Source organism: Erinaceus europaeus, chromosome 7 (assembly GCF_950295315.1).
Source record: "Erinaceus europaeus chromosome 7, mEriEur2.1, whole genome shotgun sequence".
Classification (NCBI taxonomy): domain Eukaryota; kingdom Metazoa; phylum Chordata; class Mammalia; order Eulipotyphla; family Erinaceidae; genus Erinaceus; species Erinaceus europaeus.
Genome location: NC_080168.1, coordinates 17,669,792 through 17,693,850, shown reverse-complemented (window position 1 = coordinate 17,693,850; position 24,059 = coordinate 17,669,792). Strand labels below are relative to the sequence as shown.

Below are 24,059 nucleotides of genomic sequence, written 5' to 3'. Positions count from 1 at the left end.
AGAGAGAACAGAAGAGAAGAGCACGAGACGACCCAACCCTTCCATATGCAGTGCTGGAGATGAACTGGATCTCCTGATCAACGTGTGCCTGCGCAATTCCTGCTCCCCACCGCTGATCTGTCCTCCAGGTCTTTTCTGTTTTCCTTTATTTTATATTTATTTTAATAAACATCTTATTTACTTAATAGAGACAGAAATTGAGAGGGGAGGCAGGGAGAGAGAGGGAGATAGACCCCCCAACAGTGCATAAGAAAGAACAGAGCAGTGCTCTGGACTTACATTAAAATACATAGAATCAATCAGTAAATCGAATAAAAATAAAAAGAGAGGGAGAGAGACACCTGCAGACCTGTTTCTCTGCTTGTGAAAGTTCTTCCCTACAGGTAGGGACAGGGGGCTTGAACCCAGGTCCCTGTGCCTATGGTAACATGTGTGCTCAACCAAGTGTGCCACCACTGGCTCCCAGGACACTCTTCCATCACAGGTTGCAGACAAACACACACACACACACACACACACACACACACACACACACACACACACACACACATTTGTCCAGACTGGGACCATTGTGATGCCCATGAACCTACCTCAATACCTCTGGGATGTGAAAACCCACACAGCCAAGGGGAGAACATGACAACTCCACACAGACAGGGGATGGAGGGTCTTGGCTCCCTGGTGATCAGATCAATTGTTCTATTTTCTTCTTCCCTATAACAAAACCACATAGAACGAAAGGGCGTGATGCAAGGACCTGCTGGCCCTTGTGTGGTACTGACCCTTCACACTGCTGAAGGGAACAGCTGGGCAGTAAGTCAAGGTCCAGCTTCCATCTGATTTGAGACACTCGCCTCGTCAGCTTCCATTGGGAGGCACTTTTGAGGTGGACCCCAGCCCACAGGGAACTTCCAGGGCTTCATGCCTTTTGACACCTTCTGTGCATTACACCCGAGGACCTCGGAGCTAATTAGTTACACAGAGGCTTGCCTTCAGCTCATGGAAAGAAAGCAAACATGCTAGTCAGCGAGTCTGCTGATCCACTCCTGGTCTTCTTTCTTGACATCCACGCTCACAGTGTGGTTTACATAGTATATTTGGGAAGTGGTGGGCGGGTTCATTGCTTTGTCTCCAAAGAAACAAAGGCTGTTGGTGTGCCCTTCTGCCCCCCATTCAGGAATGGCTGGTTCCTGCTCTGAGACGTATACAGTCTCATTAGAGAAATCACTCCCAACTGACATTTTTATAGGAGAGGCAGGAGCTTCCTGACCTTAGGCTCTGGCCTAACAAGGGTTGAGGAGGAGAGACTGGGACTCTCTTGGTCGCAGTGGAAGCCTGGCATCCTCTACAGAGCAGGCAGAAGCTGCCTGGGGATGGCGCTCTGCAGGTTCAGGCCTGGCCTCAGGTGGTGTGATGCCCCGACCCAGGGTCCAGGAAGAAGGGCCATGAATAAGAATGAAACAAGCACAGCTATTGCTGAGTGGTAGTCAACAGAGCATGCGTGAGAGCGAGAGGGAGCAAGAATGAGACAGGGTTCCTACTAACTCAGGGGGGATCCTTGGCAGTACTTTATTCTTATTGTATTTTTTCCAAGTCTTTTTTTTTTAATTTGTGATAACTAATGGGTTGCAAGACTGTAAGATGGCAGGACATAGTTAAACACTGTACCACCACCAAGGTTTTGTGTCCCCACCTTCCCAAAGATAACCACCCCCTAGTTCTCACAGATTTCTAGACACAGGTTTTGTTTTTTGCAAGTTACGTCTATCAGTTTTCTAAAGTCTACATATGAGTGAAAGCATCTAGTGGTTGTCTTTCATCTCTTATTTTGATAAGAATCACCTCCAGTTCCATTCATTTTTGTCCCAAAAGACACAAATTCATCCTTTCCCCCTTTTGCTGGCCCTTTTTATTTAATTTAATTAATTTTTTTTTTTTGCCTTCAGGCTTATCGCTGGGGCTTGGTGCCAACACTACAAATCTACTGCTTTCAGCGACATTATTTTGCATTTTTTAATTAGATAGGACAGAAAGAAATTGAGAGGGGAGGGAGAGGTGGAGAGGGAGAGAAAAAGAAAGACACTTGCAGACCTGCTTCACCATTTGTGAAGTATCCCAAATTCATCTTTTTGATTACAGAGTAGTATTCCATGGAGTATATATCCCTTAACTGCTTTAGCCAGTCATCTATCAATGGGCATTTAGGCTGCTTCTTACTCTCTGGCTATTGTGAATAATGCAGCTATGAATATAGGGGTGCATATGTCCCTTTGGCTTAGTGGTTGAGTGTCCTTTGGATAAATGTGTAAGAGTAGAATTGCTGGATCATAAGATAATTTCTTTAAAGAGTCTCCATGCAGTCTTCCAAAGGTGCTCATGGCAGCTTTTTATTAATAAATTCTTGCAAGTCTGTCATGGCTGACATTTCACAGATAAGAGAGATGAGGTTAGTGGAGGCGAAAAACTCTTCCTGGGATCACATTACTAGCATAATCAGTGCTCATCTCCCTTGCTGGCTACCTGGAGATACCTCAGACTCCTCTTCCTGAATTGGGCTGGGTCATGGTGACAACCAAGCAGGGTAGACATGATGGCCCCAGCTGCCAGAGAGGAGGTGGGCGGAGACTGGGAAGCAAGCAAGCTGATAGGGAGGGCCAAGGCCACAAAGCAGATAGCTTGGCTGGGAGGGAATTCAGACCCGTGGGTTAGGAAGCTGGGCCTTTTCCTTTAGGGGACAGAACTGCTGTCTGTGACCTTTCAGGGACAGTGGGGATGGGCGGGGCTCAGATGAGGATGAAAGGTCGCACTGGGGCTGATGAAAGGCTCAGGTGGCTGGCCTGGGAGAAAGGAGAGACTCTCAGAGGCCAAGTCGGGTGGGAGCAGGGGAGACTGAGACAGTGCCCCAGAGGTCTGGAACCAGACCAATCCTGTTCAGTTATTTCCCCAGGGTGGCCTTGGAGAGTGGGCACCCAGTCTGCACAGCCAATCAGCCAGGCTGAGGTTTCAGGGACAGAAGCTTTAGGTGAACTCCACAGCCAGCCCCCGGGCCAGGTCTGACTGCCTCCTGGGCACATAAAACCCACCCAGCTGCCTGTCCTGAGCTCTGAGAGTATCCCTCAGCTCTGAGAGTGTCTCTCGGTGCTTCCTGTCTGCCTGGCGCTTGTGGGGTCACTTGCTAAAGGCCAAGGTGGCGGTGGGAGGGGCTGTGCAATTCCTGTAGCCTCTCGGCATGTTCTCCACCCACATGAGGCACCCCAGGGCCAGTGGAGCAGCTGCTGTGCATCCCAAGTCTGCTGGCCAAGATGGCCAACATGACCCAGAAAGGCTTGTGGCCAAGGTCATTACAATCGTTTTATTTTTTAATGAGAGATTAATGATTTACAGTTGTCAGCAAATAGGTATTATTTATTTATTTTATTGCCACCAGAGTTATCACTGGAACTCAGTGCTACACCATGAATCCACCACTCCTGGCTGCCATTATTTTTTTCTTTTTCCTATTTTATTAGATAGGACAAAGAGAAATTGAGAGGGGAGGGGGGACAGAGAGGGAGTGAGAAAGAGAAAAATAGATACCTACAGGCCTGTCTCACTGCTTGTGAAGCATCCTGGCTGCAAGTGGTGGGAGGAGGGTAGTGGTGCTCTAACCTGGGTCCTTGCACAGGTCCTTGTGCACAGTACCATGTATGCCCAACCAGGTGTGCCACCTCTGGGCCCCCAGTACAATTCCTCATCTCACCAAGATAGTTGTCTGCAAACACTCTCACCCCTAAATTAGGTCCATCATCCATTCCCAGGACCTGAAACACCCTCACGTCCCCCTCTCTTTGTTCCCCTTCCCCAGAGTCCTTTGCTTTGGTTCAATACACCAACTCTAGTCCAAGTTCTGCTTTGTGTTTCTCCTTTCTACTCAACTTCTGTCCATGAGTGAGATCATCTCATACTCATCCTTCTCTTTCTGGCTTATCTCACTTAACATGATTCCTTCAAGCTCCATCCAGCATGAGGTGAAGGAGGTGACTTTATCATTACTAGCTGAGTAATGTTTACACACACACACACACACACACACACACACACACACACACACAAACACACACACACACACACACACACACACACACACACACACACACACACACACAATGTGTCCTAAACCAGATATGCAAGGGTAAGAGAGATGTACTGCCCAGACTTAGGGTTGGGGTGGGGGGCTGAAGTCCTGTAGACAGCCTCCATCTTGTGCCACCAGCCTGGTACAGCCTCTGAGGCAACAGGAAACACTAAGAAAATATTTTTTAGTGTGGGTGGGTTCTGAGATACAGAGGAGTGTTAGAGGTTATTCTGAGCCTGGTTAGAAAAGCAGGGCCGGGGGACAGATCGGTAGCACAGCAGGTTAAGCACACATGGAGTGAAGTGCAAAGACCAGCATAAGGATCCTGGTTCGAGCCCCTGGCTCCCCAACTGCAGGGGCGTCACCATACAAGCAGTCTGCAGGTGTCTATCTTTGTCACCCCTTCTCTATCTTCCCCTCCTCTCTCCATTGCTCTCTGTTCTATTCAACAACAGCAATGACAACAATAACAAGGGCAACAAAATGGGAAAAATGGCCTCCAGGAACAGTGGATTCATAGTGCAGGCACCGAGCCCCAGCGATAACCCTGGAGGCAAAAGAAGAAGAAGAAGAAGAAGAAGAAGAAGGAGAAGGAGAAGGAGAAGGAGAAGGAGAAGGAGAAGGAGAAGGAGAAAGAGAGGAGGAGGAGGAGGAGGAGGAGGAGGAGGAGGAGGAGGAGGGGGAAGAAAAGTAGGGCCAAGCAGAAGGAATGCTTAGGAGGTAAAATGGGTGTAACTGTGGATAGTGAGGGTCATGTCTCTAGTGAAAACTGGACACTTCAAGTTCAGTTCAAAGATGGGTATGAACTGTCAGATGCTAAAAGAACTATTTCCTTTACCCTAATTTCTCCTCTCATCTCAAAAAGAAAGGGAAACATTCTCCAGAGTTAAGAGACAGGATGAAGCAGTCTTCACTCATTCCAACAAGTGAGGGCATGTAGGGGCTCACAGTCCTTTCTGGCACACTGCTCAAGTCTCCTGGTCTCCACACACCTCCATGGGTTTCACCAGTGTCTCACTGGGACACACGGACCCTCCTCAGGGGTGTCCATTCCTGATGTCACCACCAGAGCCTTTGTCACACACCTCCCTTATGTTGGAAACTTCTTGTCTAACCTTACATTTCATTCTTTCCTGCTTCTCTTCTTTCCCAGTTGCTTCCTGAGAATCCAAGTGGGTGGCTTGTTCCTGTGGGTGGCTTGCTTTAAACATGAGTCTCAGTTCCATCCAGTGCCACCCTGGTACGGCCTCAGAGGCAACAGGAAGCACTAAGAAAATATTTCCCCCTTCTGTGTGGGTGGGTTCTGAGAGGAGGTTGTGAAGTCCTTGGCTGGAGACATACAGTCAAGGTAAAATTAGGCTGATGGCTGAAGACAAGTTTCTCCCTGTCCCATCATCAGCCACGTCCCACCCAGCTTGAGGTCATTCCTACTTCCAGACACACCTGACTGGGGGTCATTTATGATATCAGTCACATCAGCTGATGTGAAGGTCACAAACAACCACTTTGTTTCTGTGGAGAAAATCTTTTAAGGACCTGCTGATGCTGCCCATCCAGATGGGTTGGAAGTACTTGTGTCCTTTCTATCTCTGGGATATGACTGGTGTGTCCATGGCTGTGTCTAGCTCTCCCTATGCTACATATGAATGCATTTGACTCTCCCGCTTTATCTCTTCCTTAGCATGTTGGGGATTTAAACTGCACTGAGGAGTGATGGTGTACAGGGCCTGAGTGGTGACATACCCAGTTACGTGCACAAATCACCATGCACAAGGGCCTGGATTTGAGCCCCTGCTCAACACCTGCAGGGGGTGCTTCATGGTGAAGCGGGCCTGTGGGTCTGCAGGTGTCTTAATTTCTGTCCTGCGGGCCTGTGGGTCTGCAGGGTCTGCAGTGCCAGTACCTTGGTGGCAAAAATTGGGATGGGAATCAGGCTAGAGTCTGAGTCTATGAATAACCTGGGGAACCACAGGACAAACAATTGACACTTCTTAATCCAAGTCATTTTCCCCAACTGACGAACCTTTTCCCCAAAGGAAAAGAAAGGAAACAATACTTTTTTCAGTTTTCCACATTTTATTGAGATGTTGGGGAGAAACAGCCAACATGGATACATTCCTCATTTCATCATGGTTGGCATTTTGCCCACATGATAGGCATCTCTGGCTTTGATCTAACTTCAGGTCTCCTTGGCAGTCCCCCTTCTGTTCTCTTGCTGCTGCCCGGTGGTGGTTGTGAGGTCCACCAGGCCAGAGCCCGCTGATGGGGTCATAGGTGGGAGCGGTAGTTGCGGCTGGCTGCAGAAAGAGAGCGCAGGTTGGCCTCAGGGATGCTGGCTAGTATGTACCCGTGAGCACTCCCGTGTGAATTGTCACTGGAAATGCCAGAGTTAAGAGCCTGAGATTCTAGGCCCCTCAGGGAAGCAAGGCTAAGGGGGAGGGCCCCTGGTGTCCCCCCCTGGGGCTGGCTGCTCTTGTACCCACCCCTCACTCACCATCATCGCACCGTTTTCTGCTCTTCATGCTGCCTTTGCGGTATTTTCTCTTGCTGCTGCCTCTCTTGACTCCCTTGTGAGGGGCCCGGCTCTTGCCCTTCCTCAGTCCGTGGCTCTTAAATTTGCGAGTGGTCGACATCGTGATTTCTGCCAAAATGAGGGGCTGTGCAGGGCCCGGGGCTGTGGGATCTAGGTATTTAAGGCCTCAACCATTGTGACTCTTAAGGGGTGTGGCCAGTGGGTGGGGCCCCCTTGTGATGTCACCAGCTTTTGCTGCACCTTCGTCCCAAGTGTCAGATAAGGTGGCACCTTCAGTAGTGCTCTAGGCTGCTTTCAATTCCCTGTCCTTGACTGGATTAAATGAGGGTTTCCTGACTGGTGATGTTAAACAAGTACATTCCAGCTCTGTGCTGGCCCTCTGGGGAGTATGAGAAGCCATGTTGGACATGTCCTGGGTATTGAACTCACGCATATGCTTGTGTGTAAGTCTCTCTTGCAGCATGGGGGGGGGGCAGCTAATGTATTTCCAGGAGGACTTGACTCTAGAAAACTCAATATGATGGCAATATTCATTCTCTCTTCAGTCAGGGGTGCCCAACCTCCCCTGGGCTGAGTGATTTGAGGAGACAGTTTTGTGCATCATAAAATGTTTGGTAGCATCTCTGGCCTCTCTCTTTTATACCCCAGCGGGGACCACACAGTTGTGACCAGCACAATATTTCCAAATATTATCTTGTGGAGACATAACAGCCCCCCACCCTAGGTAATAACCACGGACTTAGTCATCTAAAATTTTCAACCTGGAGGTGGCATACTGGGTAGAGTCATCACAAGACCCAGGTTTGATCCCCAGCACTGCACTTACTAGAGTTGTGTTCTGATTTCTCTTTCTTTCCCTCACCATTAAATAAATCTTTACAATCAACAAAACTTTGTTCTCACATGGTGTCTTAGTGTATGGGAACATAGCTGTGGATAAAGGCAGGTGTTGATGGTGCTCAAGGAGCTTTCAGCCAGGTGGGAGAAAACCATTAGACGGCCACACAAGTCAGTAAGTAATTGCTTCCCAACTTGATGCAAGATAATTCTAGCCTAACAAGATGATTATAATATCTGGGTACAGATAACAATGGAGAGAAAGGCCAGGCTCAAAGAGATCGGGAAGCCATAGGAAACTATGAAGAAGACATGAGACTAAAGGCTGCCAGCTGGAAAGTTGGGGGTGGCTAGGGGTGTTGATTGAATTAAAGAGAGAGGCTGTTGGTGGTGGTGGCACTTCAGGGGAGAAGTATTTGATGATGGCTTAGGCCTAGCCAGATTGAGTGCTGACTTAGATTTCTAGAAAGATGTATGTGTAGGCAGGTTAGAGATGTAGGCAGGAGGCTTACTGATGGATTCGATTTGGTCAGTGAGTGCAGAGGGTGTGAAGTGTGTTTTTATTTGTCACATACCTTCTTTTATATAATATATGAGAGACACAGAAGAGACCAGAGCACTGCTCATGGTGTGATCACTCATTATGGTGGTGTGAGGGGTTGAACTTGGGACTGTGGGTCACATACCTTCTGTGGGAGACTTTTATTCACCTAGAGAAAGGGTAGCTTATGAAAGAGAAAGTTCCCAGGCCTTTTTACCTTGGAAAATCTACTGTTCATTCCAGTCTAGTTGTTCCTCTTACAAGCCAGCTCCACAAAAGCAGGACTTCAAGAATTGAGTTCAGAACAAAAATGAACTCTTAGGTATGATGGAAATTATAGGGAAAGGGGGGAGGGTTTGAGGACTGAATGGAGGGGATCATTTGAAATTGTGATGGTGATGGCACTGGAACTTTGGTGGTGGTGAGGGTTATTTTTAGCTTATTGGTTATTTAATTTTTTATCATATTTACTTATTTATTGGATAGAGGCAGTCAAAAATCAATAGGGAAGGGGAAGACAGGAAAAGAGACAGGCACCTGCAGCACTGCTTCACTGCTCACAAAGCTTTCCCCCTATTGGTGGGAACTGGGGGGCTTGAACCTGAGTCATTGTGCATTATAACCTGTGTGCTTACCCAGCTGTGCCACCACCTGGCCCTTGCTGAGGCTTATTAACATAGAATTAAGCTGGGTATTAGAAATTTTATAGTATTATAGATCAGTGGTAAATCAAGATTTAATTTAAAAAGAAATTCTTGTGCTTGTAGGAGCCTAAGAAACATATTTGTTGAATGAGTTAAAAGTTCTAATTTTCTGCCTGTACCTTTCTTTCCTGTTTTGGCTAGATTTTTCATTAAAAATTGGGCAAAACCCTGTCTTGTGCCTGTCTTGCCTTCTTGAGGGTGTGCATCTGGTCCTAGGAAGAGGCAGTGTGCTCTGGGCGTGCTCTCCACTGGCACCCATATACCTGGACTGCAGCTCTGGCTGTGTGAATCAGCAGGTAGAGTTTGGTGAGCTCTGTGATGATTGATTTGGGGGGTAGCCTCATTGGCGTTAACAAATGTTTTCCTTATTTCTCACATACCCCTGAACATGCATTCATCCCAGCCACTCTGGTGTGAGGAGACTGAGCAGTACAATGCAAAGAGGGATCCAAGTGGGAGCATTTGGGGAGGAGGGAGAGAACTTGCCCGGTCTCTGGTGTTCAGTGCTCCCTTGCATGCTGGCTAAAACATTTGTAGAGCAAATGGCCTTGAGATAAAGATTTTTTCTGGATGGTTAATCCTGGATCATATTTCTCTCTCTCTCTTTTTTTTTTTTTTTTTTTTAGTATTCCTTTTTGTTGCCCTTGTTTTATTGTTGTAGTCATTATTGTTGTTATTGATGTCATCATTGTTGGATAGGACAGAGAGAAGTGGAGAGAGGAGGGGAAGACAGAGAGGGGGAGAGAAAGAGAGATACCTGCTTCACCACTTGTGAAGCGCCTCCCCTGCAGGTGGGGAGCTGGGGGCTCGAACCGGGATCCTTATGCAGGTCCTTGTGCTTTGCGCCACATGTGCTTAACCTGCTGCGCTACCGCCCAACTCCCCCCCCCTTTTTTTGTTTTTTACAGTAAACTTAAAAAATTTTGTTTTTATTTATTATTGGATAGAGATAGAGAGGAATTGAGGGGGGAAGATAGGGAAAAAAACAGAAATACCTGCAGCCCTGCTTCACCACTTGTGAAGCTTTCTCTCTGCAGGTGGGAAAAGGAACCAAGGTCCTTGCACACTGTAATGTGTGTGCTTAACCAGGTGTGCCACTGCCTGGCCCCTTAGATCATAGTACTCTCCCCCAGTCCTTCCCATTCCTGCAAAGACTCACACAGCTGAGCTCCTAGGGAAGAAGGCAGACCCCAGAATCAAAGAAGCAGCCTAGGGGGTCCCCTTTGCATGGGCTGAAGGAACCTGACTGAGACACTTCAGCAGCAGATAATCCAGATTCAAGGAAGGTGGTTCACAGGTCAGAGTCACATAAGCATGTTTGGTCTGGCTTCTGATCAGACCTTCCAGAGTGAAGACAGGGTAGTCCTGCATTGGGTACTGTGGCCAGTCAGTGTCTGCCTTTCTGTTTCTGCCCCAATGTTGACAAGAAGCCATGGTAAGTGAGATAGAGCACAGTTGATTGCTCCTGGCCCCAGTGAACTGGCTGCCTTTTCTTAAGAACCATGTGTCAGTCCATTCTGCTGTTTTCTCTTCTTCTTCCTCCTCCTCCTCCTCCTCCTCCAAAATGGAGGCAGAGTAACTTATATGATTTACTTCAAACTACAGACTATACAAAAAGCAGCAAACTTATTTCCTTCATACTTTGACTTATTTTTTTTGGCCAGGTCTTAGCATTTATCTGATAAAAGGAGCTAGGTCCACCCTCCCTCCCTCCCTCCCTCCCTCCCTCCCTCCCTTCCTCCCTTCCTCCCTTCCTCCCTTCCTCCCTTCCTCCCTTCCTTTCCTTCTTCCTTCCTTTCTTCCTTCCTTCCTTTCTACCTTCCTTCCTTCCTTCCTTCCTTCCTTCCTTCCTTCCTTCCTTCCTCCCTAATCCTTCTGCTGTACTGAAACCTCTCACATGTGTGATTTCACTGCTATTAGGTCATTTTTTTCCATTCTTTTTGTCATATATGGAGAGAAGGAGAGATAATAGTGATCTCTGTGTGGCATGCATATTGGTATCAGGGGTGGAACTCAGGCCACACAAATGCAAAGCATATGCCCTATCAGGTAAGCTTCCCCTGGAAGTAGATATTTCCAGGAGAAAAAGAAGTGCATTCCCAATCTTTTTAGAAAAGAATCTCTCAGCTCCTTCCCTCTTGGGGCTGACTGTTACCCTTCTGGAAGCAGACTAGTGTCTATTATGCCAAATGAAAGGTCAAAGTGGCTTGGCAGCCAGCATCCTCTGACTGACCCCTTCCTTAGGAAAGGATGGGATTTGAGTGTCACTGTTCTGAAAGTCAGATCTCTAGTTTGTTCCCATTTTACCTCTCCAATGTAAATTAATTTTCCCAGGGAGTTCAATGGATGTCTTCCCAGGACTGGATCTTCTTAGAAGGCAGGGAATTGGGGCTCATTAGGGAGGGATCATACAAAAGTTGCTGACAGTCATTACACATGTAGATGACTCAGCCTGAGTCCCTCTTGGAGACCTAAGTCTCTCCGGATGGTGACCTCATCTGGGAAGCAAGGACCTTCTCCCCAGTTCACAGGTACAATGTGTTTCCCTTATTTTTGCTGTGGTGCTCACTGTCCAGCCAGCAAGGGAGAGCTCAGGAACAGGCTAGGAGAATCTCAGCAGGGACAGTTTGTTGAGCCTGAGATTCATCTGACTTCTCCAGCAGGGAATAAAGAGAAACCAGAGGCCAAGGCCAAATGGCTGCTTTACAGAGAGAAAGAAGTTCAGCTCCATCTACCAATTCCCATCAGTTCTGGGAAACAGGGAACATCTTGGTTCTGAGGTTGGTCTGCCTTTTGCCTGAAGATTTGTTGTGATTCTTCCCATTTTTCCTCCCCTCCTTTCCTTCCTGACTCCATTTCCACACTTTTTTTTTTTCCTCCATTACAAACTCCTATTTCCAGGAACAGGGACCATGGGCTGCTAAAAGACAGGGGATTCATTGCAAGAGCAAAAGGTCATGGGTGGGTTTCTGAGGAGCAATCTTGCCCCTGTCCTTTAGGAGGCCAAGAGGCTGGTATAAGAGCTACAACCAGACTGTGTGAGCCACATCTGGACTCAGTGTGCTGGTCCCCAAATCCGAGACTTCTCACTGTCTTCTCTACTTGACTTCAAGAACAGATCTGATGGGCCAGTAAGATAACTCACCTGGAAGGATGCCTCCTTTGCCATGTGTGCCATGAGGCATGAAGTTCAAAGCCTGAACTTCACTGCAGTGGAGGGAGCTTTGCTATTGTGATCTCTCTCTCTCTCTCTCTCTTTCCCTCCCTCCCTCCTTCCCTCAAAGTCAACTTTCTGATGCTCCTGAGATGTGGATTTGCTGTTCTGTTGTTTGTTTTAATGCCCGTGTTTGTGTTTCTAAGATCACAGTGAAAGAATTGGAATGTGAGGGAGGGGAAAGAGAGGGAGAAGAAATCTGAGAGGAATGCCTGGGGTTGGGGGGGGGGAGTCAGAAACTCTTCTTTGAGACAAGGCATGAGTTTAGGAATCTTCTGGATACATTTAAAGTTCTTGTTTTGGAGCAATTCCAACTCTCCTTTGTTGTTGGTTGGAGTTCTAAAAAGCTCTTCAGCTGTTTCCATTCCTCTAGCTATTAGTCAAAAGGCCACGTGGTTTAGTAGCATAAAAGGAAAGATCCAAGTGGTGAGTTTAGAAGGTGTCAAAGTTTTCACAGTAATCACTGTGCTACCCCTATAGGTTTTCATCCTCATATAGTGAGAAGCTGTTCCCCTTCTTGAGTACACTAGGAATACAGTTCCCTCAGTCACAGCATAAGAACAAAACAAAAGGCCCCATCCTCTTGATATTACAAAAGGTATGTTCTGGCATGAGAATGTTACCTACTAAATCATTTGGCCTCCTGTGGTACTTAGGAATGGATGTATTCTAGTTCATGTCAGATGGAAGAGGGAAATTTGAGTTGTGAGGGATTCTTGAACAAATTCACAAGAAATCAGCCTTGGGATGAAAGCTAACTTGACCAAAGTCCCAAATGCTCAGCAAAGTTAGATCTCAAGCCTAGATTTCCAGATCCTCAGAGTCATCTTGTCTTCTTGACTCTGTGCCCTTGTTATGGTGTTTGGCTCCTTTGCTTTTGTTTCTGTGCTTTTACATTTTGGAAAAAGGTCTAGTTTTATTTATACTAAAGTGTCTCTCTTATCTTTTCATATTATTTTTTTTTAATTCAAAGTTTAGGAAACCTTGACTAAACCATAGGATAAGAGGGGTACAACTTCACAATCCTTTCATATTCTAAGAGTTATATGTCAGGGGACCTTGCTCCTTGAAATCATCCCATCAGTTAAGGACCATGGTGTCCTTAAGTTTAAGGGCTCCATGTTCAGAGAGTTGCCACAAAAAGGGAAATGACCAGAGAGGCAGACAGGAGTTGTCATACATGAAGGTCAATGCCTTCATAGTTGATTTCAAAGCATTGTGAATAAATGCTGGTAGGATACATTGGTCAGAGGAGACAGTCAATATTTCTGGGTTATTATGCTTAACATAAATATCCAAAGAAATTCTACTGACCAAGACTGAGCTAAGAAAGAGTCCAGCTCTCTCTCTGACTTGACTTAGTGGAATTCTACTTCCCCCTTTGAAATGGTATCAGTCAAGGTTGAAAAAGGAGGATATAGACCAGACCCACAATTTCACTTTACCTCTTGAGGCACTTGAAAAATGGAACGAACAGTGTCAAATTTTCTTAAAGTTTTCACTTTCTATTTGTTCTTGTCATCATGTTCTTGGGAAGAGTTTGCCTATTTGGAAAAATAGCTTTATTTCCACTTAAGCAAAGGCAACAAAGTCACTCATTCGTTGCCCTTCCTAGTTTTGGAATTCTGGGAGCTGAAGCACAGTGTTTAATGACACATTATCCTCCACAAATCCTATACTGGATCAGCGGAGATGCCCTGTCTAGTGAAGTCATCATTCAGCCCAGTCTTAATTTTCACTAAGGATTAAAGACACAGGTGTAGTATGTCAGTGATCAGACTTCATTGGTCAAGAAGCTTGTGGAGCTGGGCTCCTGTTCATTTGAGAGGACGTGTGGGAGGCAATGTCCTCTAGATATCTAGGGTTCTGATTAGGGCTGTGTCATCATACAGAATTATCTATTGGCTCAGTAGATTACTATCCCACACTAGTGATAATGGCACTTTATGTTGTGAAAACATAGAGGTTAATCCCTGGTTAGGGGGTGAGGGGGAGAGTCTCAGAGTCTTTAGGTAGACACACAGGGTCAACTTGACAATTTCGATTATGTCTGATGATTTCATTACCCATTTAACAATGACTTGGCCAAGCTTGTTTGCCATTTCTTGTGAGCCTGCTTCAGGTAAATCCTGCCTTCCAAGAAGTAGTCACAGTATTGTGTCCAGTGTAAGATGAATGTATTGACCTCTTATTAATAAAATATTAATTAATCACGTACCTATTCTATCACTGAAATGTTCTAAATTCGCTGTGTATGTTGCAACTGGACATGTTATTGAAATGTCTCATTTACTCTCTCTTTTGCTAGTAAATACAAATATTAGAGTAAAAAAAGAATAAAAGAGTAAAAAAATAATTTGTTTCCTGAGTGTTGCTGTTCAGGTATGGTGTGGAGTTGCTCCCGTTATCCTGTAATTTTGTAGACCAATATTAAATGACTTCTAATTTTAAAAAAATACTAAGGATTTTAAGATGATGACAACAGGGCATAAACTATACTGAGGTCCCTTGAGCACAAGGCTGTTTGTGACTGCATAGATTCCTATGCCTAGTTCACCTGTCTTCTGACTTAAGGGATTTCTGATGGTAGACATATATAATTTTTTTAACCAAAGCATTGCTCATCTCTGGTTTATGTTGGTGCAGAAGATTGAACCTGGGACTTCAGAGACTCAGGCATAAGTCTTTTTGCATAACTGCTATGCTATTTCTGCTGCCCCAAATAACTATATTGAATTATCCTTTCACAGCCCAGATTGCTGGTCAATGTCTTTCCTACCACAGGACCTTGATGAATGCATACAGATGGCTTGCTTTTGATTGAAACTATGTCATATGTTGGAGAATGAAGCTCTGTCAGCCCTGGCTCCATCATAGTCTCTTTCCCGTCCTCACACACATCTTCCAACTTCTCCTTGTGCTCCTAGCTCCACACCCTAAGAACCATCACATTCAAAAGTCATGCCAATCTCCACCCACCTCCTCCTTTTCCTTTATGATTTCTTTGGCTATGCTTTCTTCTATACTTCTTCAGAATATCAGCAGAATTAGAGAGGATATAGGACCCCACTATGTCCTAGTGTGATTACACTCAATCACAGTAGATGTTAGAACCCTAACATGTACTTTTGGGTAATTTATCAGAAGATGGTCTTCTGACCCTGGAGATGGAGGTAGGGAGGACTTACTTGGGAAGATAACTAAGCCACTGTGACTTAATTCCCATACAGGGATGTCATAAAGTCCATATGAGGTCAGTGACCAAGTCTACACAAGAGCTGAGCAGTAGGACCTGGGGTGATATCCTTCATTTAAAATAGACCTATTTTCTGAATCCAAACCTCTCTTTTTTTAAAGTTGGGATTTAAAAAATTATTTATTTACTCTTACTGAATCAAGATGGAGAGAAATGGAGGAGGGAGGGAGAGACCCGTGTCTGTAACAGATTCATCCTTTGTAAAGGTTTCCCCTGCAGGTAGGGGCTGGCGGCTTAGAATCCAAACCTCTTAACCTGCTAAGTTTGGATAAATTATTTCATTTCTCCTGGTCTCAGTATTCTTCTTTTAGTGAAAGCTAGAAGGATACAGATTTAATAAGAATCCTATTAGCTTACTAAGTGTTCAGTTGGTTAAATGAGTTTTAAGAAATAGTTTAAGGATATGGAATTTATTTTATTCATTTATTTAATTTTTTAACTTTATTTTATTTGATAGGACAGAAATTTAGAGGGAAGAAGGAGATGAGGGAGATAGAGAGACACCTGTAGACTTGCTTCACCATTTGTGAAACAGCTGCATGTAGGGAGTGGGGGTCTGAGGAAGCAAGCTGGTTGTTACAGACTTCTGACAAAGAGAAGGAGATCAGAGAATGAACTATACTCAGCTTGGTAGATATGTACAGAAATAAACAAAGACCAAAAATAAAACAACAAAAAAACCTAGACTCTACCCCTTTCTTCTCTCTCTTTCCAACCTCTGCTGCCCTCCTCCAAGCCTAAAACTTTAGGTCTTAATTTAAAAGAGCTACAGAGGACTACAGACCACCCTGTTTCTCTGAGTCTGTAGGAGGCAGTAAACACGAGGGACTGTGGGAGGTACAGTGGCGTATCAATTACGTTGTATCCACTTGAAGTTCACCCTCGGGAAGGGAGGGAAAGATTCTGGCCTTTATTCAGTGTGTTTGAGAAGAGGCCTTAGAGGCACAGAGACCATAACTTATCTCATGGGTTCTAAATGCCTTCCTCTTCCTTCTAAATATCACTTACCCAACAGCCAGGAAGATGTGTTCTTGTGTTCTTTCCTTTCTCATCAGTGAGTCTTCCTACACAATGCTCACACATTCTCCACAGCTCTCCTTCCAGGACAGAGCCCTTGCTAACCTTTGCTACTTTTGGGCTATGTCACTGGGTCTTTTTCATGTAAACAGTATCCAGTGAAATTTCCTAAAGCGAGACGGATCATGTCATTCTTCAAAGTAGGAAAAGTTCTCACTGTCTACAAGGTGTAGAACATAACCCCAACTTTACTCTCTGGCCGTGGCTTTCATTTCTTCCCTAGGCAATCTCTGTTGTTCTAGCCAAATAAAGTCATTCAAAAAGGAGAAAAAGGTACAGGTGTTTATGGAAAGGTCAGGGACATATTTTATCTTAGCATCTTTTTATATTAGACTAAATCCTCAAAATTCAAAGGCTACAGATTATAGGATTTATTTCTACATAACTTCTGGGTGTATTTTGTATCATTTATGAGTCTGTCCAGAATTTATTTCTGTCGTCTTCTCCCAGATATTGGGCTTTTTGAGGTTGAAGCTGTATCCCTGTGAGCTTCTGGGAAGTGGGGCAGAGCAGTAGATAAAAAAGATAAGTTGGAAGGGGCTGGGTGGTGGTGCACTGGGTTAAGCACACATAGTACAAAACTCAAGGATCCTGGCTTGAGTCCCCAGCTCCTCACCTGCACAGGGTCACTTCATAAGTGGTGAAGTAGGTCTGCAGGTGTCTCTCTCTCCTTCTTCCCTTCTCAATTTCTCTCTGTCCTATCAAATAAAACAGAAAAAAAAATGGCCACCAGGAGCAGTGGATTTGTAATGTCAGCACCAAGCCCCAGTGATAACCCTGGAGGCAAAAAAAAAAAAAAAAGTTGGATTAGTGTTTTGAATTCCACATTGCTGGTGACTGGAAACTAAGGCAGAAAAACGAGCTTGGAGAGAATGCAGGGAAGCTCTTAGGAGAAGACTTGTTTGCCTTGATTTGTGGTGAAAAATTCATGGGTAGATAGATACTTAGATACTTAGAACAAAGCGTGTCACATTGTATCACTTAAAATATGTGTAGTTTATTTTACATCAACAAATTTTATTTTTCACAGTTTAGGACATTGATAGAAAACCCTTCGGGAGAGCAAGACAAATAAGTCGGGGGGTGTATGTTAAATGTCTGGGTGATAGTGGTTTTGAAGATGCTGGAATTGCATCTGAATGGTCAAGAGACTTCTCCATGGCTTATATAAATCAGACTAGCTCCTATGGACTAGCTGATAGGCAGCCAGATGACTAACAGGGCTAATAAGCCATTTCTTAGTTTTCTCTAAACTTTTCAGTCCTCTTCCAGCTCCACAAACCAAGTCTTCATGTTGACTTTCAGCCATTGTGACAAAGCAGCATCAATCACCAGCCCTGTTACCAGGAGGGCCCATGTAATGCTCACTTGTCTTCCTACATAAAGGGAGTGGTGAGCAGTCTGCTTTGGGCAAATGGGCTTGGGGTGGAGGAGGGGAAACACAGGCTGTCATTCCCATAGGAACCTAGATGTGGGCCAGGGCTGAAGAATAGAAGATGGTGAAATCCCGTAGATGTATTTGCTCAGTCTGCTCATACCGTCCCAAGAACTTTCGAAAGAAGTCAAAAGCAAAAACGTCATGCAAGCAGAAGCAAAAGCAAAGGAAGACATGGTATGGGTGTGTGTGTGTGTGTGGGGTGTTGGCATTTTCTTTTTCAAAAAGGGGATTCTCACACTAAGGAATTGCCATCTTAACTGGACAGGTGTTTTACAAATTTACCTTCCAAAGACTGTCTTCAACTCTTCTTCCCACTCTCCCTTTGTCCTTCTTCAAAGGAACTCCCACTTTCCTACCAAAAGGCAACAGGTTTTCTGAGTTCATTGTTTGCTTTCTCTGGGCTGTAGTATCCTCCTAATCTTGTCCATTTGATGGAGACCTAACTCCTGGACCAATCACTGTGGGGTTTGCAAACTCTCTCCCATTAGAAACCTTATGTCTGATAGGATCTCTGGGAAACTGGACTAGGAGGTTCCCATGTGGAAACATCATGAGTTTCCTGTATGTGAGCCTGGTGCTGTCTCATTCTTGTCTCTTTAGTCCTCAGTATATGTCAACAAGATGGATGGAGATGCTCCTTGATTCTTCCATTTTCAATGCCATGTTCTCCCCCACGACCAATGAAATGGAAAGCCTGGCTCGTTTTAAGCCCAAGACCACCATAATCATCCTTAGTATGCCATCTCTGCCCCGGGCTCTCAAATAAAGTGTCTCTCATTTCACTGACAAGTGTTTGTGTGCTTTTGTCCAGCTGTAGACCATACTGGTCAACTCAAAGTGCCCTGGTATTTTCTGTAATAAGAGAAGTAGGTGTGATGACAGCAAGAGGGATAGCCAAGACAGAAGGAAATGCATAATTTTCTTGTTTTCTATTGAAGAAGTCTACTAGTAAAATATGCACAGGCTTTGGGATGGGGGTAGGTTGAGATACTTCCTAGATATGAAAAAGCTCACTTTGGTTTAGCAGACTTAAAAAATTTATTTATTGAATAGAGAGAGAAATCAAGAGGACCCACTTGCAGGGGAAAAGTTTCATGAGTGGTGAAGCAGGTCTGCAGATGTGTCTGTCTCCCTCTCTATCTCCCCCTTCCCGCTTGGTCAGCCTGTCTCTATAAAATAAATAACATAATAAGAAATGAAAAAATTCTTAAAAAAGTGAGAAATCAAGAGGGGAGGGGGTCATAGGGAGACACCTGTAGCCCAGCTTCACCCCTTGTGAAGCTTTCCCCCTGCAGGGGCGAGCCAGGGGCTTGAACCTGGGTTTTGTGCACTGCAATGTGTGCAATTAACCGGGTGTGCCACTGCCTGGCCCCTTCTCTGATTCTTTCTGGATGTTTTTATTCAGACTGCTATCATTCTACTTGTCTTGGTGAGAGTCTTAGGCATTCTTTAAAGGAATTATTTTAGGGACACAGAACCTAGTAATCTTAAACCAGAAGTTGTTCGGACAGGGCAGTTAAATTTAATCACAGGAAGAAGACAGCTGACTGTTCCCAGGGTCAGGTGCTTGGGTGATGCAATATGGTCACCTTGTGACAGCCACCATTGTTCTTCCACTTCCTAACAACAAGCACTTCACCTGGTCCTAAACTACAGGAGTTTATAAACCTGAGTTCTGCCCTTTTTTGCATTTTGTGACTTATTCTGTGAAGTCTTTCTCAATTCTTTCTTTGCCTGTCTTTCCTTTTTTTCTCTCCCTCCCTTTCTTTTCTTCTCTCTCTCTTCCTCCCTTTCTTTTCTCTCTCTCTCTTCCTTCCTTTCTTCTTTCTTTCTTTCTTCTTTATCTCTTTCTTTCTTTCTTCTTTCTTTCTCTCTTTCTTTCTTTCTTTCTTTATTTCTTTCTTTCTCTTTTAGATAGACATAGAGAGGCAGAGAGACAGAGAGAGTGAGTGAGTGAAACCACAGTGCCAAAGCTTGCTTCAATGCGGTGGAGGCCAGGTTCAAATCTGGGTTACACACGGCAAAGCAATGCACTATCCAAGTGTACTAGCAATGCACTGTCCAAGTGTACTAGCAATGCACTATCCAAGTGTACTAGCAATGCACTGTCTAAGTGTACTAGCAATGCACTGTCCAAGTGTACTAGCAATGCACTATCCAAGTGTACTAGCAATGCACTATCCAAGTGTACTAGCAATGCACTGTCCAAGTGTACTAGCAATGTACTGTCCAAGTGTACTAGCAATGCACTATCCAAGTGTACTAGCAATGCACTGTCTAAGTGTACTAGCAATGCACTGTCCAAGTGTACTAGCAATGCACTATCCAAGTGTACTAGCAATGCACTATCCAAGTGTACTAGCAATGCACTGTCTAAGGGAACTATTTTGACAGTCCCCCACTCTTTCTGATTAATATATGTGTGTGTGTTGCTATGAACTTTCAACACATTCTCCATACCCAACAAATATTTGACTCCCATAACATATGTCTGACTCATCACCAAGTATAGCCCACACATGCATTTTCTGTAACTTGCTCTGGAGGACCACATGAGTGATCAAAACAAACAAACAAAACACACCATGGGTACTAACTGCCATCACTGGAAAGTCAGCAATTTTGATGTAAAAATTGAGAGTTTGGATTTTATGAATCATTTCTAAATCTTTGTCTAGCACTCCCAGCTCTCAAATGAACTGAGTCTGGTAGAGCTTTTCAGATTCAACACATACCCTTCAACTTGTCAGCATTTCTGCAAGTCCCTGATTCTTTCACTTCATCAAACACTATCTGGACCCTCGTGACACTCACTGACTTTGTAAACTTGCTCTGAAACTTTGAGACCAATCACTACAGACTGTCGGTTCCATTTCTCTTTTGCATACACAAGAATCTAGGATTGTGTATAGGGTGGCCTTCTTTCTTTTGGCTTCTGATTCAGGTCCCTGAGACCACACATTATCAGGACCCCTTTACCTCAAGCCTCCAAATCATTCCTTTTCCCTAAAGCACAGAGAGACTGCAGCATCACTCTACTGCTTATGAAACCCTGACATGTAGGCGCTGCCATAAGGTGGCTGGGGGCTTGAGCCAAGGTTAGTCTGGTCACTCCCTGGACACTTGCTTCATGCAGGATTCAGTTTCCTCATCTGCTAATAAGTGCTTAGAGCTACAAGGAGAAAATGAGGTCACCCAAGCTGATCACTGGGTCCTCTCTATTTAGGGCACCATACACTTTACACTTTCAAAGCCCTATTTGTTTAGGTGTCTTAGGGAGCCATCTTCTTTCTTGTGCCCCAGATTAAACTAACCCATACACGAGAGAAAGAGGTCAGCTCCCCCCTCCCCCATTTATCATTGTATTGAGGGGGTAATGATTTACTGTGTAGTTATTGACTGATGGCTCAAATTTCACATCTTACCACGACAGGTGTTTTCAAAATACTCTTACCCCCCAAGTTAAGTTTTCTTTTTTTTAAATTATTTTTAAAAAAAAATTTTTTGCCTTTTTTTGCCCTTGTTGTTTGTTGTTGTTATTATTGCTGTCATTGTTGGATAGGACAGAGAGAAATGGAGAGGGGAGGGGAAGACAGAAAGGGGGAGAGAAAGATAGACACCTGCAGACCTGCTGCACTGCCTGTGAGGCGACCCCCCCCCACAGGTGGGGAGCACAAACAAATGTATGTGGTGTGTATTTTCCATGAACTGGCTGAGGTGTGGAGTCAGAGGGGCTGGAGGGAGGGAAGTTTCAAAAAGGGAACTGAAGCAGCAGAAGGGGTGAGGCAGGGGAAAAAAAAGTGAACAGAGGAGGAAAGGATGACTTGCAGAGAGGAGCAATACAAGGGGAAGGTTTGGAGCAACCTGGACTGAGGAGGAAAAGCAGGAACAGATACTCTGGTGACCTCTGACCTTTGCCCTCTGCCTCCTGGGGTTCAAGAGGCTGGAGACAGATCAGCACCTTGGAAATCTTTTGTGTTTGTTGAGGCCTGGGCTGCTTCTGGGTCCTATTATTCACGCAGGCTGGGGAGAAAGGATGTCTAACCCCTCCCACCTCCCTCTGCCACAAATTTGCTCTGGGAGCTAAGAGATCTCTGTCCCTCCTCCCACCTCTCATGCTCACAAGCCAGTCCCCTGCATTTCCCCCTCTGTTCCTCTTAGCCTCCTCCCTCTCCAGTTCTCAGAACTCACTCCCAGTGGATTCCAGGAAATGGCTGGTGCAATTTTGTAACCAAATCCCCTGGAATCCCTTTGTATATCATTTAAGCTCCTCTGCCTCTCTGTGGTGTCCTTCACAACCCGGTCTGGTTACCGGGAGAGTGATGGCCCAGGCCAGGCCAGTCGGAGACCAGGGATCACTGGTCTCAGAGGGCTGTTCTGACCCTGGGCCTCCAGGGACTGCAGATGGCCCCTGGGTGAGGCCCCAGGCCTCTCCCCTCACACCCACCACCTCACACTCACCTTCCTCCCATATGTCACTTGTACACCTCACTTACATGTCACTTGTACACCTCACTTACATACATACCTCTCACACTCACTTCCCTCACACCTACTAGCCTCACGCTCAGTCTCCCTTACACACTTCACTCACACACACACCTTCCTTATATCTACTTTTCTCACACCCATATCTACTTTTCTCTCACACTTCCCTCCCTCAGCTCTCTCACACCCACTTCCTTCACACACCTCACTCCTCACTACCTCACACTTACTTCTCTCACACCCATTTTTCTCACAAGTCACCCTACCTCAGACATTTTCTCCCGCTTTCCTCACTCACCCCTCACATACTTCTCTCACCTTCCTCATACTTACTCTTTCACACACTTCACTTAACCTAGTTCCCTCATATACCTCCCTCATATCTGTCCCACTTACACACACACACACACACACACACACACACACACACACACACACACCTACTTCACTTTCACACACACACACACACACACACACACACACACACACACACACACACACGCTTCCCTCACACTCACCTCCCTCACGCCTCTCTCACAATCTCCTTCACACCTACTTCACTCACACTTAACAGCCCTCACTCATTTCCTTCATGCCCACCTCACTCATGCATCTCCCCCCACCCCCAGGCTGACTTTAAAGTTTAGGTCCCTTTGGGACTCACCTCACTTATTCCTCCTGGGTCCTGCCTCAGCCTTTTCCACAATGAACCTTTTCTAGGGATGCTGGGCTCTGGAGTAGAGGTTATGAACAACACAGGGGCAAACGTGGACTCCATGGATGATGGAGCTGTACTGTGGTGTCTCTGCTCTCTCTGTATCTTCATCTCCCTTCTCTATCTTTGTCTCTTAACAAGTAGAATGATACAACTGACCTGGGGAAGACCACAGAGGCACACCATGTGCCTCGTAAAAAAAAAAAAAAGAAAGAAAAACACAAATGGGCAAGACCATAAAAAATGGGATATATATGGACAGACAGTTATAGAAATAATAGTCAACCCCTATCTGTCACCTTCAGAGAATGAACTACTGCAGTTTCCAGTGGAGGGCATGGGGACACAGAACTCTGGCAGTGGGAACAGTGTGGGACTGTACCTCCTGTTATTGTTAATATTATCTTTATTTATTTATTTGAGACAGCCATAAATCGAGAGGGAAGGGGGACATAGAGAGGAAGAGAGACAGAGAGACACCTGCAGCCCTGCTTCATCACTCACAAAGTTTCTCCCCTGCAGGTGGGGAGCAGGGGCTTAAACCCAGGTCCTTGCTCATTGTAACATGGGCCCCATTATTTTTTAATTTTGTAAATCACTAAAAATGTAAATAAAATGATGATAATAAAAAAGAACAAATAACAAAACTGAAGCTGCTTGTGCTTACTCCAATGCCCAGGTGATGGGAGGCAGCTATGCTGACTGGGAGGCCACCAACAGTGTTCAGGGTCCGACACTGCCCCTCCTAGGATTCATCCAGAGCTCCTCTGTATTGAACGAGCCTTCTAGATGACAGGGATAGCCCCTAGAGACAGAGAGTCACCAGCCTAGTCTGTTTTTTTGTGTGTGTGTGTGTGCTGTGTGGGGGCCAGGGTAGAGAGAAAGATCAGCTTCCTCATTTTGACCAGAACTCTTTCTGCTCTTCCCTGCCCTGCCCACCAATCACAGTGCTCCTTAGGTCTCCTTTCCACTTTGCACATCTCATAGTCACCTCTCTGGGCCCCCGGCCTTATCTGCTGGCCACAGATAACAAGTGAATTGGTCTAATCAGCCTGACTGGACTGGCTGGCTCCAGGGAGGTCTGCTTGTGGTGCCACTGCCAGACATGGAGCCAGTCATGCTGCTGACCCCTGTCCCCCACC

General features: G+C 45.4%; 1 protein-coding gene and 1 long non-coding RNA gene across 3 annotated transcripts; one reads left to right on the top strand and one right to left on the bottom strand.

Moving 5' to 3' along the window:
* Positions 1–6,170: 6,170 nt before the first annotated feature.
* Positions 6,171–6,771, bottom strand: TNP1 (transition protein 1). Of its 2 annotated transcripts, none has more exons than XM_007520010.3 (2): positions 6,609–6,771; positions 6,171–6,411 (listed from the first exon to the last, which is right to left on the bottom strand). In XM_007520010.3, exons 1-2 carry the CDS (start codon positions 6,745–6,747, stop codon positions 6,383–6,385), a joined length of 168 nt encoding a protein of 55 aa, XP_007520072.1. In that variant the 5' UTR covers positions 6,748–6,771; the 3' UTR covers positions 6,171–6,382. The 2 variants fall into 2 exon arrangements, with proteins under 2 accessions (XP_007520072.1, XP_060049921.1); XM_060193938.1 differs by having other exon boundaries at positions 6,620–6,771.
* A 4,518-nt stretch (positions 6,772–11,289) lies between these two features.
* LOC132539389 (uncharacterized) lies at positions 11,290–18,496 on the top strand. Its single transcript, XR_009550642.1, has 3 exons — positions 11,290–11,509; positions 17,738–17,888; positions 18,315–18,496. It is a non-coding gene; the product is annotated as an uncharacterized LOC132539389 (long non-coding RNA).
* The last annotated feature ends 5,563 nt before the right edge of the window (positions 18,497–24,059 follow it).